General features: G+C 33.8%; 1 protein-coding gene across 1 annotated transcript; it reads right to left on the bottom strand.

Annotated features, from left to right (window-relative positions):
• Positions 1-3,296: 3,296 nt before the first annotated feature.
• LOC136037931 (WASH complex subunit 1-like) lies at positions 3,297-14,517 on the bottom strand. The gene is made up of 4 exons (XM_065720799.1): positions 14,246-14,517; positions 9,785-9,931; positions 5,982-6,106; positions 3,297-3,561 (listed from the first exon to the last, which is right to left on the bottom strand). Exons 1-4 carry the CDS (start codon positions 14,480-14,482, stop codon positions 3,312-3,314), a joined length of 759 nt encoding a protein of 252 aa, XP_065576871.1. The 5' UTR covers positions 14,483-14,517; the 3' UTR covers positions 3,297-3,311.
• Between the last annotated feature and the right edge of the window lie 2,833 nt (positions 14,518-17,350).

Below are 17,350 nucleotides of genomic sequence, written 5' to 3'. Positions count from 1 at the left end.
AAAAGTAGATATTACAACAGAGATGCTGACAACTGTAGTGTTTAAAGTGGGTCCTGAGTCAGAACTCTTTTCACCCCCTCCTCACAATCATCCCAAGTTTCACATATATAGATATGATGTGCCTCTTAATCATTTGAGAATTATGCAGGCAAAGGTCCTAAATGATTAAATGGTAATCACAAACAATCATTTGGATCGCAGCATGATTATCCTAAAACACCAAGTACAAATTTATTTCAGTTATTTATTTCCCTCAAATCGAGGAATACAAAAAATACATAAAGAAAATTCCGTAAATACTTCAAAAAATAAACAAAGCAATAATATTCTTTAACAAAAACAAGAGCTAAGAGCTCATAAGGCACTTGTGACGAGACCAGAAGAGCTAAGAGCCAAGAGCTCATATGGTATGAGCTCTAACAAAATTCTAAGAATGAATAGATTGATTTAAAAGGAAAATCAGAGGCTTAATGCCGGTTGGGATTTATTGCAGCTCCCTGACACGCCTACCAATTTTCATCGTCCTAGCACGTCCAGAAGCACCAAACTCGCCAAAGCACTAAACCCCTCCCCCCAACTCCCCCAAAGAGAGCGAACCCAGTATGGTTACGTCAATCATGTATCTACGACATTTGCTTATTCTATCCACCAAGCTTCATCCAGATTCCTCCACTCTAAGCGTTTTCCAAGATTTACGATTTCCCCCTCCAACTCCCCCCAATTTCAACAACACTAGTCGGGATTTGAAATAAGAGCTCTGAGACATGAATTCCTTCTAAATATCAAATTTCATTAAGATCCAGTCACCCGTTCTTAAGTTAAAAATACCTCAATTTTTCTAATTTTTCCAAATTAAGACCCCCCAGCTCCTCCAAAGAGAACAGATCCGTTCCAATTATGTCAATCAATTACCTAGAAATTGTGTTTATTCTTTCCATCAAGTTTCATCCCGATCTCTCCACTCTAAGCGTTTTCCAATATTTCTGTTTCCCTCCTCCAACCCCCTATGTCCCGGGATCCAAGTCGAGTCAAAAATGGAGCATCTGAGACATAAGATCCTTCTATACATCGATTTTCATTAAGATCCGATCACCTATTCGTAAAATAAATACCCCAATTTTAACGTTTTCCAGGAATTACAGTTTTCCCCTCAATGTCATAGGATCTGGTCGGAATTTAAAATAAGAGCTTTAAAGCACAAGATCCTTTTAAATATCAAATTTCATTAAGATCTGATCACCCGTTCGTAATTTACATATACCTCATTTTTCTGAATTACCCCCCCCCCCAACTCCACCAAAGAGAGCGGATCCGGTTCGGTTATGTCAGTCACGTATCTTAGACTTGTTTTTATTCTTCCCACCCAGTTTCATCCTGATCTCTCCTTTAAGTATTTACTAAGATTTCCGGTCCCCTCCCCCAACTGCCCCCCCCAATGACGCTGGATCCGGTTGAGATTTAAAATAAGAGATCTGAGTTACAAGGTCCTTCTAAATATGACGTTTCATGAAGATCCGATCACTCTTTCGTAAGTTAAAAATACGTCGTTTTTTCTAGTTTTTAGGAATTATCCCTCCCCCCCCCCCAATCAGAGCGAATCCGTTCCAATTATGCCGATCCCGTATCTAAGATTTCTTCTTATTTCTCCCACAAAGTTTCATCCCGATCCCTCCACTCTAAGCGTTTTCAATGATTTTAGGCCCCCCCGAACTCCCTCCAATGTCACCAGATTCGGTCGGGATTTAAAATAAGAGCTTTGAGACACGATATCCTTCTAAATATCAAATTTCATTGAGATCCGATCACCCATTCATAAGTTAAAAATACCTCATTTTTCTCTAATTTTTCAGAATTAACCCTCCTCCCCAACTACCCCAAAGAGAGCGGATCTGTTCCGGTTATGTCAATCATGTATCTAGGACTTGTACTTATTTTTCCCACCAAGTTTCATCCCGATCCCTCCACTCTAAGTGTTTTCCAAGATTTTAGGTTTCCTCCTCCCAACTCCCCCCCCCCCAATGTCACCAGATCCGGTCGGGATTTAAAATAAGAGCTGTGAGACATGAAATCCTTCCAAACATCAAATTTCATTAAGATCTGATCAACCGTTCGTAAGTTAAAAATACTTCAGTTTTTCTATTTTTTTCCGAATTAACCGGCCCCCTCTCCCCTCCCAGATAGTCAAATCGGGAAAGCGACTATTTCTAATTTAATCTGGTCGGGTCCCTGATACGCCTGTCAAATTTCATCATCCTAGCTTACCTGGAAGTGCCTAAAGTAGCAAAACCGGGACCGACAGACAGACAGACCAACAGAATTTGCGACTGCTATATGTCACTTGGTTAATACCAAGTGCCATAATAATTAAAACCTGGTTCTTATTTATACCATTGATATAAAAAATGAAAAAAAAAATATATCAGAAATGATTACTGATTTCTAACTAAGTTAAACAGCCATCAGCTTTCACAATCTGTACAGGTTGTGAAAGCTGTATTTTGATCACTAGAAAAATTCTTACTTGCTCAAATTAGCGCTAGCTAAACTCAGTATGAGTAAAATCTCATTGTGAATGGGCCTTCGAGGATTTCCGAGGATTCCAATAGCGGATTAGCGATCATGTGGAACTACAGAAGTCAAAAATCGCCCTTTATTATCTAAATATATCACTAATTGTCGCCAGCGTTTTGCTGTTCCTTTTGCATCCATCACTTCAAATGTTTAACGGCTATTTTCAATGAAATTATTAGAAAAAAACTACAATTAATTTATACTTTAGCATTATGAATATATGCAAGTAGCGAAAATTCCACCTAGATCACGAACAGAAACTGCATTAGAAAAAAACATGAACAGTAAAGGGCGAAAAAAAGAGCAAAATAACAGAGAAAAATAACAATGAGTTCAAACTTGAAATAAACTGACTAACATTCAGTTTAAACAACAAAAATTCATGAAATTAAACCAATGTTTACTAAACTGAACGCAACAATTATTAACAATAACAGAATTCCAAGCATAAAAACTTTATTTTATTCAACTTTTGGCATCCAAATTTATATTTTTATTTAGTGTTCAACTTATTTTTAATATGCCTACCGAAAAACATCATAAAATGTACACCTATATAAAAAGAAAAGATTTATATTTAGATCGAAGCTCGGTATAAGCTGAAAAAAAAAACATTCGTTCCAGCAAGAGCCATACTGAGCAATTTTTTTTTAGACTCAAACTGAGAGAATCAGCAAAAATATACAAGGAACAACATTTTTGTGCGTTTTTTTTGTTTTGTTTTGCAAAAATTTTTACATTCAAGTCTCAAGGTCAAATCTTTGAAAAGGGGGAGGGGGTATCTTGAACGACACGGACAAAAACATGGCAATAGTCACCTGTGGTTGGTAGTATAGATTTCCAGCTTGAATTTTCCTTAGACCACCTCTCCTCTTTATTGAGGGCGGGGCATCACCTAGGAGAGGTGCTGAGGCATTTAGCTCTTTTTCAGATGATCGCCAGTCAAGGGATGTAACCATATCACTATGGTCCAAGGAATCTTTAGAAAACCTGAAATTTATAAAATATTTTCTGTTTATAAAAAAAGTGATAAATGCAAAGCACAATCCAACGTAACTTCATTCCTACTCTATAAAAATAGGCTACAGCAAGGTATATTTTTATTATCGATATTATTAAAACAGAAAATATGGCGAATGAAAAAATAAAGTAATGAAAGAAAAATTATTGAAATGATTAAAGGTCTTAATCCATGAAAGTAAATTTTTGAACCCACCTTTATTTAATCATTTTCTTTCTTTTCTTTTAGAATTCATGTTTGAATCATGGTGGTGTATTCTGCTTGTTATTTTTACCTTCACACTCTTGTTGTGCCCGGAACTTTTCTAACTTTAACTGGAATACAGGGTATCGGTGGGAATCACATTTAATTTATTTTGTTTTTAGACTTTTATATTACAATATTTGCTTCAGATTCGTAATTAAATAAAAAACAAACAAGTTCTTTAAACTGAAAGTAAGGAGCGACATTAAAACTTGTAACGAACAGAAAAAATTCCGTATATGAAAGGGGCAGTCCCCTCCTTAGCGCCCCGCTCTTTACGCTAAAGTTTTTTATTGTTTTAAAAGGGAGAGTTGTGAGAAAGAGTCAAACTTTAGCGTAAAGAGCAGGGCGTTGAGGAGGGGACAGGCCCTGTCATATACTGAATAATTTCCGTTCGTTTTATGTTTTAATGTCGCTCCTTACTTTCAGTTAAAAAAACTTATTTTTTAATTTAATTTCTGAACATTTTTAAATTAATGCAGGTTTTGAATTGGCTCCGTATGTGAAAGCGGCTGTTCCCTTCTCAACGCCTTGCTCCTTACGCTAACGTTTTTTATCGTTTAAAAAGTAGAGTTAGGAAAAAGAGTTAAACTTTAGCGCAATGGGCGAGGCGTTGAGGAGGGGACAGCCCCTTTCATATACGGAATAATTTCTGTTTGTTTAAGTTTTAATATCGCTCCTTACTACAAGTTAAAAAAGACTTGTTTTTTTTTTGTTTAATTTACACAAAGCACCAGTTCAAAAATGTTTATCAGCAGGATAATCTTCCAAAAGCATTTATACAAACCAGCAGAATAATAGCATAATCAAATTTGTTTTGCAAGTAATATTGCTATTGTATGTATGTATGTATTTATTTATAACCCATCATACAAAATAATGAAGTGATGGAGTACATTGAAAAAAAAAGGAAAAAAAAGAAGAAAGAAACAACATATCGTAATTACATTCTAAAATACAAACAAAAATAATTCCACTTCAAAAAACAACATTTTGCCATTCATGGCCGGTTTGCTTATTGCACATGTGTACATTCAGCTCAGCCAACTTAGCACACGGGTCAGACAAGCTATATTTTTTCATCAAATAGGAGTTACGGGTCCACGGAGGAACTCGCAACAGAAACTTAGCAAATTTGAAGAAAACGAGTTTTATCCAAGAAGGTCAGATTCACTAAATATAGGGTAAAACGGTACTAAATACAGAATATGTGGCAGGACGACACTATTGTAAATTCTCGCAAGATGGGCTCTATTCAAATGAAACTGAGAACTAACAATTGTACCATATGCACGACGGATTTTCGTTTCCATACTTTCTAGCATCAATAGCCTAGTTTTCTTCAGATTTTTTCCAATAGGGAGGTCGAGGTATTTCAACTTAACACAAGGCTTTACTTCTGTACCATTCAGATCTATAGATATATTATCTGATCTAGTCGTATCTATTTCATTAAAAATCAAAACATCACATTTTTCAGCATTTAGGGAAAGTCCAATATCACTGTAGTTTTTACATATCTCCAAAAAACATTTTTCTAGCCCATTGATAGTCCTACTAATGTTAAAAACGTCGTCTGCATAACATAATATCAACAAATCAGTACTTTTTTATATGTACAGCACGAAGAAAGTTAACACTGATCTGGAAACGTTGCATTATTATAAACCTGGGGGGAAGTAACTGCACCCTGCTTAACCCCAATATGAATTCGTATATCATCAGTCAGCAAATTGCTTCCAGGTATACGTATTTTTGATTTCATTTGGCGGTACATGTACAAAAGAGGTCTAACTAAGTCTAGCGATACACCACGGTAATTGTTGTTGTGAAAAAAAAACATTCTCCACTTTCGCCCTCTACGCCAGGAACAAAGATAACTATTTGATAAAAATGTTTTAAGTTATTTTATTACAAAATTATGTTATTTTAAAATGTCATAGATGTTCACTTTTTTCTTACTAAAATCAGGGGACATGTCTGAACCGGTGATCTCTCGATCTGATGTCGAATGGTATACCTTTAAGCTATAAAGTCTGTATTCATTTGAATAACAAATACTATACATGAAAGATTTAAAGCCGAACTGGCTAGGCTTGACAAAACAAAGAAATGAGCACAATTGAAAATGGACGTTTGATTTTACCTGGTTTTGCTTGAAAGGTAAAAGAGAAGCTGTGAAATGGACCGAAATTCATTATTCTTGTTATTCCTCACAGACGGATCATTCTGTCTTTCTCCAACGTCGACATGGTAAAAGTTTAACTTTTCCTGAAAGAGAATATATAAGGCATTAAGAAACTAACTTAATTAAAATTAAAAACTTAAAGTGAAGAAAAAGAAATGGATCTAATATACTCAAAATTTAAGCAGATAGGACAACAAGTAAATACTGAAGCAATGGGGCTTCCCCCTTTTCTCTGACACTTAGAAAGAAAACAAATATCAGACTTCATATTCATTTATTTAATATCCGAGAACAAAACATAAATATTCGTCTTTGACAAAGAAATTTTCGGCAACCCACAGGGCGGAATTTACCTGTTTCAGGAGGACAAAGGTCGCTTTTTGTAGAAACATAAAAGATTAAACAAGCAGTGAATAATATTCTTTTATATGACTGATCTGTCCACATGAATTATTATTTAACCCTTCTTGGTCAATTAAGGGCCAGCTGGCATTCAAAAAGAAATATTTCCCCCCAGCGGCTCTTTAATGCATCTTCTATTAAAGACGAATATCTTGAGCCTGAGTTGTCATGTTTATAAAATAAAAATTAAAAACAATGAAGGGGAAGGCACACAGTATTTTGTTTTATATTCCTTTTTTTTTTAATTGAAATCAGATTTCTTATACATGTTTACAATGTTCCCATTGTTTAAATTTAAAGAAAAAATATATTTCAAAACTTCAACGTAATATACAAAAAAGTAAAATTTTTGGTCGGTTTGGAATTTCTCTATGAAACCGATATGATGTCCACTTACGTGATTCTCTACTCATCGAGTGCAAGAAGAACAGAGCCTATATTTTTATATCGTTTGCGGGAACTCTCAGCGACTAATATCAGGACAAAATTTATTCGAGACATTACAAAAAAATTTAACTTTCAAAAGCTTATTGCTCTGAACATACTTAAGTGCCCTAACAATCAATAAGGAAAGACCACCCTCCCTTTTCTATAGCGAATTTTTGTCTATTGGTAAATTTGTTTCTTATAAGAAATACTTCACCTCAGTTAATGCTGGGGGGGGGGGATCTTTAAGAAGCGTGTAGCTCCGAAAATACTAGTGTCCTCTCAAAAATAAAGAACAACCCGCCCCCTTAGATGTTGTTTTTATCTATTAGTAGTTCGTCTTTAGCAGCGAACAAAAATATTAAGCTGCTACAGATTTCATCAAGAAAAAAAGTACAATCAAAGAGGAAGGGACAGATACACATACAGTATTTTTATTCAGAGGGGGGGGTTGATGGAGAAAATGCGAAACATTTGAAGTTATAATCTTTTTTTTAATTTATTTAAAAAATTTGAGCAAATCTTCTATTTTGGTTTCTAACTTTAGTCAAGACTATAGCCAAAAGTTCAGTATATGCTCCGAAAAGTAATAACTAGTAAATTGCAATTTGTAAACTTTCATTGAATTATTTCGATGTTATTTTTTCATTTTCATCATTTTCTATTGAATTCTCGGTAGACCAGGTTGGTTCAGAAGAATGTTGTACACCTTTTTCGAAAGTAATACACCTCAAACTTTTTCGTCTGTATTTGCTAATTTTGGTTAAACATTCAAAACACTTAATATATGAAGATTCAGCATAATTAAGAAAAATTTGAATTAAGATTTTAGTTTAGTACACCAAACTATAACAATTTGTTTCTTTTCTTGCAAAATCATTCCATTATTAACACCAAAATAAATACAAGCTTAGTTTTTAGACTTCTTGTTTAGTAATCGTTTTAAATATTTATGTCGTCTACCGAGATTATTGACTTTAATTAGATCATTGATTATTGATATAAGATTTTAAAAAAGCTTCTAAAATTGTCAGTATTCTCTCTTACGTTTTTAACATAGATAGTTGGATGGATTCCAATAATCTATGATCCATAAATAGCGATGAAGACCACACTGCCTTTCCATAACAAACACCAAAAACAAGAAGAACAATAGGGAATTTCTCAAGACAGTGGGAAACAAATTAGAATGAATATTTCGGCCCTATGTCCAAGGGTCGTCCTCAGCAATACAAAAATATATAAGAAAAAAAAAACTCACAACAGGATAAAATCGATAAAACTAAGATGAAAATTTTTTCAAAACAGTCCCAGCATCACCTCAGCAGTATCCTGTTGTAAGTTTTCTCTTCTTATACATTTTTGTATTGCTGAGGACGGCCCTTGGACATAGTTGGGCCGAAATATTCATTATAATTTATTTCCCACTGTCTTGAGGAATTCCCTATTGTTCTTTTTGTTCTTGGTGTTTATCTCTGATTCCATCTGTGTTGCACGGTCTTCAATTATTCCTCAATTATTTAGCTCTGTATCCAAAGTCAATTCTAATTTAAAAATTGGTTAAGCAATCATACAGAGTGTCAGGATGGGAAGATAATCACTCAGTTTGGTGGTACTAATATTTCCTTCTTCTATAGTATCATTCGCGTAAACTTGCCACTGATTCTTTTCTAAGGCTGGACCTGCATCATTGCCTTTTCTGGTTGTCTGGTTTATATAGACATTAATTTTACTTTTTAAGTCATTGTGATATGAATAATTTATTTTTTGGGTGCATCCACCATCTTCAATTTTGTGAGTCGATTATATACATATATTTCTCTCAGCTACTGGGTATGAAGATCAACACGGCCAAAACTGAAATCCTGGATCTAAATATACAGTCGGATTATCAGCTTATGCTTTACGGACAAGAAATTGACAAGTCGATAGATTCACCTATTTTGGCTCGGTAATAGACCTTCGGAGGCTTTGACCTTAATGTGGAGAACAAAATCAACAAAGCTCAAGCCATCTTCTCACAACTCCACTGCCATTTGTGGAACCGGCGGGAGATCAGCATGAAGACAAAAATTTCTGTAATATAAAGCGGCTGTTAGATCTGTTCTCTTCTATGCAGACGAAACTTAGCCACTGAAGGCGCTTCATCTCTATGATTTGGAAGTCTTTGACCACCGCTGTCTGCGAAAAATCCTGAAGATTCGATACTCCAACAGACTCTTAAATGTTGATGTGCGCCACCACTGCTGTAAAATCAAACCCGCCTCCACGATTGTCAAACAGAGAAGACTGCGTTGGCTTGGCCTTGTCCTTAGAAGATCCAATGACCACATTATATAGCAAGTACTTCTAACTGCTCCATTTCCAGATTGGCGCAGGCGACCTGGCGGTCAATTGAAGAATTGGTGGCAACTGCCAAAAACGAAATCAACCCCACTGGCCGATTATGAAGATTTGGTAGAAAGTGGGAGAGTTGCTGGCTACGGCTTGCTGAAGAGTTGGCACAAGATCGCAACAAATTTGAGTCAACCATCCGTAGTCTTCTAGATGCCAGGTATATATATATATATATATATATATATATATATATATATATATATATATATATATATATATATATATATATATATATATATATATATATATATATATATATATATATATATATATATATATATATGACCCAGCATTCAGCCAACTTAAGTTTTTCGTAAATATTTTCGTATTAAGTCTTTAAGCTTTACGAAACCATAAACCATGATAGAAAGAGAAACGGAAAGTAAGTAGATGCATCAATTACGCAATATAGAAAGCATACTCATTTGCAAGGAGATAAAAAAAAAAAACATGTTCCTAGCGACTTGCGTTGTCAATAGGATGTCCCCTGTTTTCATAAATAGGTGTAAAGACGATTAAAAACTCAAAAGAATTACTCTTAATCTTTTTTCATCCACTGGAGAATATGGCTTTCTAATAACATATCTTTCTTCTTCAGCGGGATAAGATTTTACAACATGATTCAACGTAGTGAATCCAAAGGGATCATTTTGCTCAACTGGGTATGATGCACTTGAAAATATCTGCAAAAAAAAAACAAACAACTAAAACAGTATTCAAATGAAATGTTAATAAACCTTCAAAATGAATTTATTATACAAAAGATGAAACTTACTTAATTTTCCAATAATTACTACATAACAGGGGCAAAAGTGTGGAATCTAAATATTCAAATTGACTGCGCGAATTCAAAGCACATTACGTTCAATAAATTTGATTAATTGCAGATTAAAGCTTTGAGAAGGAGCATAATGAATGATATCAAATAGTACCCTACGAAGAAGGATGAGTCGGAAAAGGAGAAACATTGCTGATCAATAGGTTAATATAGGCTAAAGCTATTGGAGACTTTCTCCCCTAGCTTTAGAATCCGCAAAAAAAGGTTAAATTTCAGGTATATAAAATAAATTTGATCTTAAATGAAGGAATTACATCTGTAACTATTTTCAACATATGACTAGCATGTTGTTGATAGGTAGACCTGGGTCTACCTATCGACACAGGTAAATGTATAGACAGGGAGGGAAGGATTATAAACTTAATCATGTAAAAACCAGATGAAAAGTGGCTTAACGACAGTTCTTTATCTTAATCAACTGTTATCATAAGCCATCTATTCGTTGTTAATTGAAAAGGAAGTTTTGAAAATCAACAAAGGAAGCTAAAGAAGAATAGAAAATTACACATACAATTTTATAAAATTAGTGTTTGTTGTTAATTAGTTTATTTATTTTTAACAAAGTCCCTTTTTTCTCTCTAGCAAATACTAAATCCTAAAACGACGATACATAAAGCATCATAAGTAAAACTTAAACTGAACAGTACAAGTACCCAAACAACCCAAAGTTTGGTGTAAATTTTTGCGTTGGCTTCACTGACAAGCGGTTGTTGACCCCCCCCCCTCACCCCTGGACACTTTAAAATGGTATGTCCCTGATCTTTCTTTAAAAGACATGATGATATGTTCCTGAAAGACAGTCTCAAAATATGCCGTTTCTACTTAAACCCAAGCTCCTTCTCTATTTCTCAATACCAAGTAAATGTTTAATCTAATTGTATAAGTTAATTAACTTATACAATTAAGGTATGTTATTTGTGCAAGTTAATACTGTATTACTTTGCCTCATAGCATAAAACCAAGCCCAACCCTTTTTTGTTTCAAAAACGCAGCATGTGAGATGTTTTGTTTTTTTTTCAATGGAGACATAATTTATTCACACAAAAATCAACAAAAGAAAGCATGAAGTCCAGTAGCCTGAGCTTGTATTGCCACTCCAAAAAAGCCATTAATTTACATCAGTGCATTCGGGTTCCCACTTCAGAACAAAACAAAATATATAAAATATATAGAACTACTTGAGGAAAAAAATATTTCACGTTACACGTTTTCAGTTCGAGAGGAGATAAATTCATATAATTAGTCAAACAAATAAAAATTGCTATGAATAAATAAACAAAAAACATAATCACTACAGTAAAAGTGATGATATATAGTCATGTTACATTAAAACATAATGCCTCTTTTTTGTTTCCTATCTGTTTGATGGCAAGAAAATTTTGATTCTATTTATGATCAACTCAGTGACAAATAAACAATTTACAATAATTACAAAACCCTGTCACTGTGTTTCACTGTCATTTATTTTTGTAACATAACCATTAGCATAAGTACAAATTTTTCAGGCCTAAAACGCATAAGAAAACGAGCAAAGGGTAGACCTATTAACATGATTATCGTCTTGATATCGTCCTTGAAGATATAGATGCCTTATGGTTCTTGCCTACAAGTCACGCTTCGTGACAGAGGAAAAATCCCCAAAAAGGAAACTTAACATCTTGACTGTTAAGGTTAAAAATCTAAAATTCCGTGTTTTCGGTCTTCTTGGTACTCTTCGTGCCTCAAATCATAGAGAGTGAAAAATAGTGTATGATTCCGGTTAAAAAAAAACACACAAAAAAAACACACACACATGCAGAAAGAAGATGGACTGGAGGACCCACGGACTCATTTTATGCCAAATAGCATAAAGATTGAATTTATTGCACGTCCTCAGTTCGAGCAGAAATAAAGTCATATAACTAGTCAAACAAATAAAAACTGCTACGAGTAAATAAAAAAAAACATAATTACTACAGTACAAGTGATGATATCTCCACCTTAAACCCTCTAGAAACTATAGTGTCCACCGTGATTCACAGAGGAATAAAAGAATTCGAAGCATTTAAGCAAATATATAATTATTTTCAAAGGCATAGCATTAAAAAATCAAAACGCTTAAACTTTCAGGAATTCTTCTTTTTGCATATAATTATATTTCAAGGAAACTCTCTAGTTTGTTCTAGGACTGCTTCTCTCTTTTGTTGCCGTATGTCTCCCTCCCATCTGATGATAAAACTATTTCTTATGAACGTTAGAGCGGATGCGGTTCCTTGAAGTCCTCATTTTATAAGTCCATCTTGCCCGTCAGGCCCATGCCAAAAAGGGAACCGGACAGTACAAAATCACATTTTTCTCCCCAAACTGCGCTTTCTATAAATTCCTAACCATTTACGACTAGAATCTATATCTCCTAAAGGATTATACTTGTTGGTTCTAAACAGAAGGTTGGTTCTTCTTTTTGCATATAATTATATTTTAAATAAACTCTCCAGTTTCATTAGTATGACTTGCAGGGAATTTTCTTCCTTTTGAATAAATACCTTTCAAATATATAAAAATAAAATAATGATACATTTATTGATTTGCAAATCCAAAATATTACTTTAAAAAACAAAAAAGAACCCTTCAAAAATAATTAAGAATCCCTGAACACTACACATATTTAAGGTAATATCTGTTCGTTTTTTAGTTTAACTTCATTGTTCACTAATATTTCTGCTCATTTCAGATTTATTTTCTTCAATTAGAGTTTGTTTCAAGTTTCTAGCTTTATATAAGCTAATTCGTACTTGTTTTACATCTAAGGCCATTAGTAACTGATACTTTAATAGTAAATTTTTACCTTTTCACGGTGACAGGTTAATAGCCTATTGACCAACAAGAAAACTGAACCACCCTGAGCAAGTAAGCCGCCATCTCGATCAGCTTCATAGCGTTACAATCTTTCACATTTTACAACACAAAGATAATGCTTCAGATTGCTTATGCAGGGGCAGCATTCTCCCAGCTAAATAATGTGTGGAGATGCTCTAAATACTCCCGAAAGCTCAAGCTACGATTGCTGAATAGCAATGTTTTATCAGTACTGTACTCCTATAGGGGTGTGAATTATGGAGCATGTCAAAAGCCGTAGGAAAAAAAACTGTTTGGATTTGAGAACGATTACCTCAGAAAAATGCTTGCAGTGCACTGTACTGAAAGAATACGGAATGTGCAGATTAGAGCCTGGACAAAGCACTATTTACCACTAATGAAATTCGCAAGACACGTTGGAGGTACTGGGGACATATGAAAAGAATGGAGGAGGGCAGGCTCCCATATGATGTGTGGTGCAAGAAACCATCTGGTCTGCACAGGAGCGGTGGACAGGGGCGTATATAGGGTTTTGACTTTGGGGAGGGAAATAAAGATGTGCCAACAATATCGTCCAGCGCGTCAAAAAATGCAGACACGTAAGCAAAATTAAGATACCAAAACGCAGTTTCAAGGCGTCGGCACGTAGTGCCGAGGTCTTGGAACTTTGACGGGAGTCCCCCCCCCCCCCTGTTCACTGTAGTTCCGCATAGAACCAAGGGTTCTATGCAGCATACAACCCTAGGTTGGTCACTAGAGAAGGAGGCTACACAGTCAAAAATATCAATGGAGGAGGTCTGGTCGTTGCCCCAGGACTGAGAGGCTTGGAAGTCCACAGTTTCTGCCTTATGCGCCTCAAGGCGTGGGAGGACTTAAGTCTAAGAGAGACTTGTTGTAAATTTATGGTTCACTTTTTGTGGAAAAATTGTACGTTTTTTCATTTCAAAAAAGGATGTTTATCCTAGCTTTTATGAGCATGTTTTGCATGCTTCTGTATGGTCATACAAACTTATTTAACACCCTGTTTCTTTAGGTCATCCAGAACAACAGAGTGATAGATGTTCAATATTTCTGCCATCTCTCATGGTATGTGACAATGGTTTGGCCTCATCTCCAGTAAATATAAAAAAGACTATTTGCCACTTTTCGAAAAACCAAATCCAATCAAAAAAACTGTAATATTGCCAAAATTGACTTCTGTCATATTCAAAACTACCGATTTGGCAATTTCGCTTTTCAACCTATTTTCGAGGGCAGCTGTACTCCAATTAACATCAATTACGAGTTTCGATTTCAGCAAAAAGAATAGATCAGTTCAAAATACCTTAATTGCTTTATTGTTGATTGTGAGTAAATGATTCACAACCGTTTGAGCTGAATCAACCCTCTTTGAAATGTGAGATACCCTTGTTTGAACTTCCTGAATTCTTTTATTCATTTCTCCAGATACAGCTGCCGAAACTGACATTAAAGTTTTTAAAGATTTTTGTATTTGTACAAGTGTTTCTTCTGGCCTCAAATTTAAAGGCACCAATGTTATTTGACTTGAAACTTTGTCCATGTTTTCTTTGGGATACCTAGAAAAGACAAATAAGTCAAAAGAAAAAAAGACACAGGTGTCTTGTTGTAAGCATGAGTTCCTTTACTTATTTTATCTAAAATCAATTGATGGCTGCACGGAATTCACATCATTGGTTCATTCAGATCATTAAACTTGTAAGACTTGCTTTTTTGGCCACCAAAGCAAAGAGAATTCACTTCTCCAAAACCAGACCTCAGCCTCACCTTGAGAATTAATTCCCTATTTTGCAGGAATTATGTATATATCATAGGTTTAATATATAAAGAAATAAAAATAAAGTTTTGTTTCAAAGAGAATTTGAAGTCATGCAGGATGATGAAAGAAAGTACCAAGGATTCTTACAGTTTTATTTTGCATTGTCTGGAGGGGATTAAAATGACTAAAAAATGTATTTAGGTAGATAGTGGGACAATATCTAAGGTATAATTCTATTAAAGAATGATAACAAATTTTAATGAAAAAGGATAAACCTACTTTAATCAATGTAAACATCCTAAATTTTGGGCTAATTTTATACGGAGGTGGTCAGAATGACTACAGAAAGATAAAAGTTCATCAATAATAATCCCAAAATATATATATGTCTTAACCCTTCTAATTCTAATCTAAACCCAGAACAACTAACTCATCAATCCCAACTTTAGCAACTCCTTGCTTAGATCTCCCAAAAACCAAATATCCTCTCGTAGACAAGTTCAGGACTAAATGATGATAACAAGAAACCACTGGATAACTGATTTCAATTCAGACGCCATAATCCCAATCAATAATAAAGGGGTTTCAGCATCAACAGATACCACAGTATCATCTGCAAACATAAGTGCCATGCTATCTTTATAGGATAGACAATTAGGGAGATCATCTATATATATATATATATATATATATATATATATATATATATATATATATATATACATATATATATATATATATATGTATATATATATATATATATATATATATATATATATATATATATATATATATATATATATATATATATATATATATATATAAATAGTAACAATCCAAGTATAGACCCCCAGGGCACTTCAATATAATCCAGGGAGTTGGGGTGAGACAGATGGCCTCGGGCTTCTACTTTAAATCTGCTATTTCATAGATATGACTTTATTAAATCAAATGCTCTTCTAAAAATTCAGAGTTATTCAATTTTTCAAACACAATGGAATAATTAACAACATCAAATGTATTTTTTTTTATTCATTGAATCATTAAGTTTACTATATATTTACTATATATAGCAACTGCTTGTTCATTAGAACAACCCAATCTAAAAACAAACTGACTTTTTGTTAAAATATTTTTATCCAGATAAGATGACATTCTTTTGAAATAACTTTTATAGAATCTTTGACAAAGGAGAAGGTATTACAATAGGTAGGGCATTTTTCCATTTAGTAGGGAATACCCCAGAAGATAAACACAATTTTAAAATACAAACAAGAGGTATATAAAGTACAGATGCAAGGTGTTTCAAAAGATTAGTTGAAAACCCATCCGAACTTAGTGAATTGACTAACTTTAAGTCTAATAATTTTTTTTTTGAATTCATCAAAACTAATTGGTGCCAGAAACATATTTGTGTCCTCTGATTGAGGAAAGTATTCTTTATATGACTGAGCTGAAGTCAATACAAGACCAGGAGTAACATCAGATGCAAAACTAGCAAAATGATAACTGAAAGATTCTGCAATAGCTCCATGCCCCTTTAACTCAAGACCCTTCTTATCAATTAATAATTCTGGGTAAAATTATTACAATTGTCTTCAATCTTTTGTTTAATTAGATCCCAAGTTTTTTTTCTAGGAAAATGCGCATTCTTAAAGAAATTTTCAAAATGCCTTTTCTCACTCCTTCTAAGATTTTTCACCAATAGATTTTTATAATTTTTAAATTGTAAACAATTATCAGGTAATGGATATTCTGTTATTATCTTATAAAGACGATTTTTTCATTAACTGATCTCAGGAGTGACTCATTAATCCATAGTTTTCTCAGTAAAAAATTTTTTTTACAATGCATTTTTCACAAGGACAATGATGATCTAATTGTTCATTTAAAACTCTATAAAAATATCCAGTGATCTATTTTGTTCTCTCTCTTCTAAAATCACTCTAGTCTATATCACCTTGGGCTGATTTTAAACCATATATGTTTTTTAGAGAAAGATTTATCTTTCTTGTATTCTAATAATGATCTCCCTAATCAAAGCCTTTTGAATCTTATAATCAGACATAATTCATGTATAAGGCGAAAGAATATTCTCAATGAGCAAATCAGATGAGTCGGCTACATATGACAGGATAAAACAAACTGGATATAAATTACAAGAAAAAGAACATTCCAAAAACTGTAATGCATAATTATCAGTCCTGTGATGGTCTGAAGGTAAGCATCTCATTAGGTCTAAGTTAATATCAGCAAGGACCATGAATGGAATATGCAGACTTGAAAGGTAAACTATCATATTTTCCATTCTACTTATGAAGTTTACCTTACTAGAAGAGATGGTCTATCACTACAAATAAAAGTCTTTCATTACTAGGCAGAAAACATTCAACTACACAACATTGAAAATTCATTTCAATATCAAATTGTAAAGTCATCTCTCATCCATGCAAGAATATAATTTTTAATTAAAAATCCAAACCACCATGTATTTGCTGAGTTCTATTTCTATGAAAAAATTGGTATTCTCTTACATCAATTTTATTTGCAGAATTAAAATCTAGGAAAGTCTCACAAAGGCCTATAATATCAGTGCCTGAGTTAAATATAACTTCTCAATCACACCCATCTGCTCACATATCCCTGACAATT

The sequence above is a fragment of the Artemia franciscana genome, chromosome 17 (assembly GCF_032884065.1).
Source record: "Artemia franciscana chromosome 17, ASM3288406v1, whole genome shotgun sequence".
NCBI lineage: Eukaryota > Metazoa > Arthropoda > Branchiopoda > Anostraca > Artemiidae > Artemia > Artemia franciscana.
This window is presented reverse-complemented; position numbering and strand designations above follow the sequence as displayed.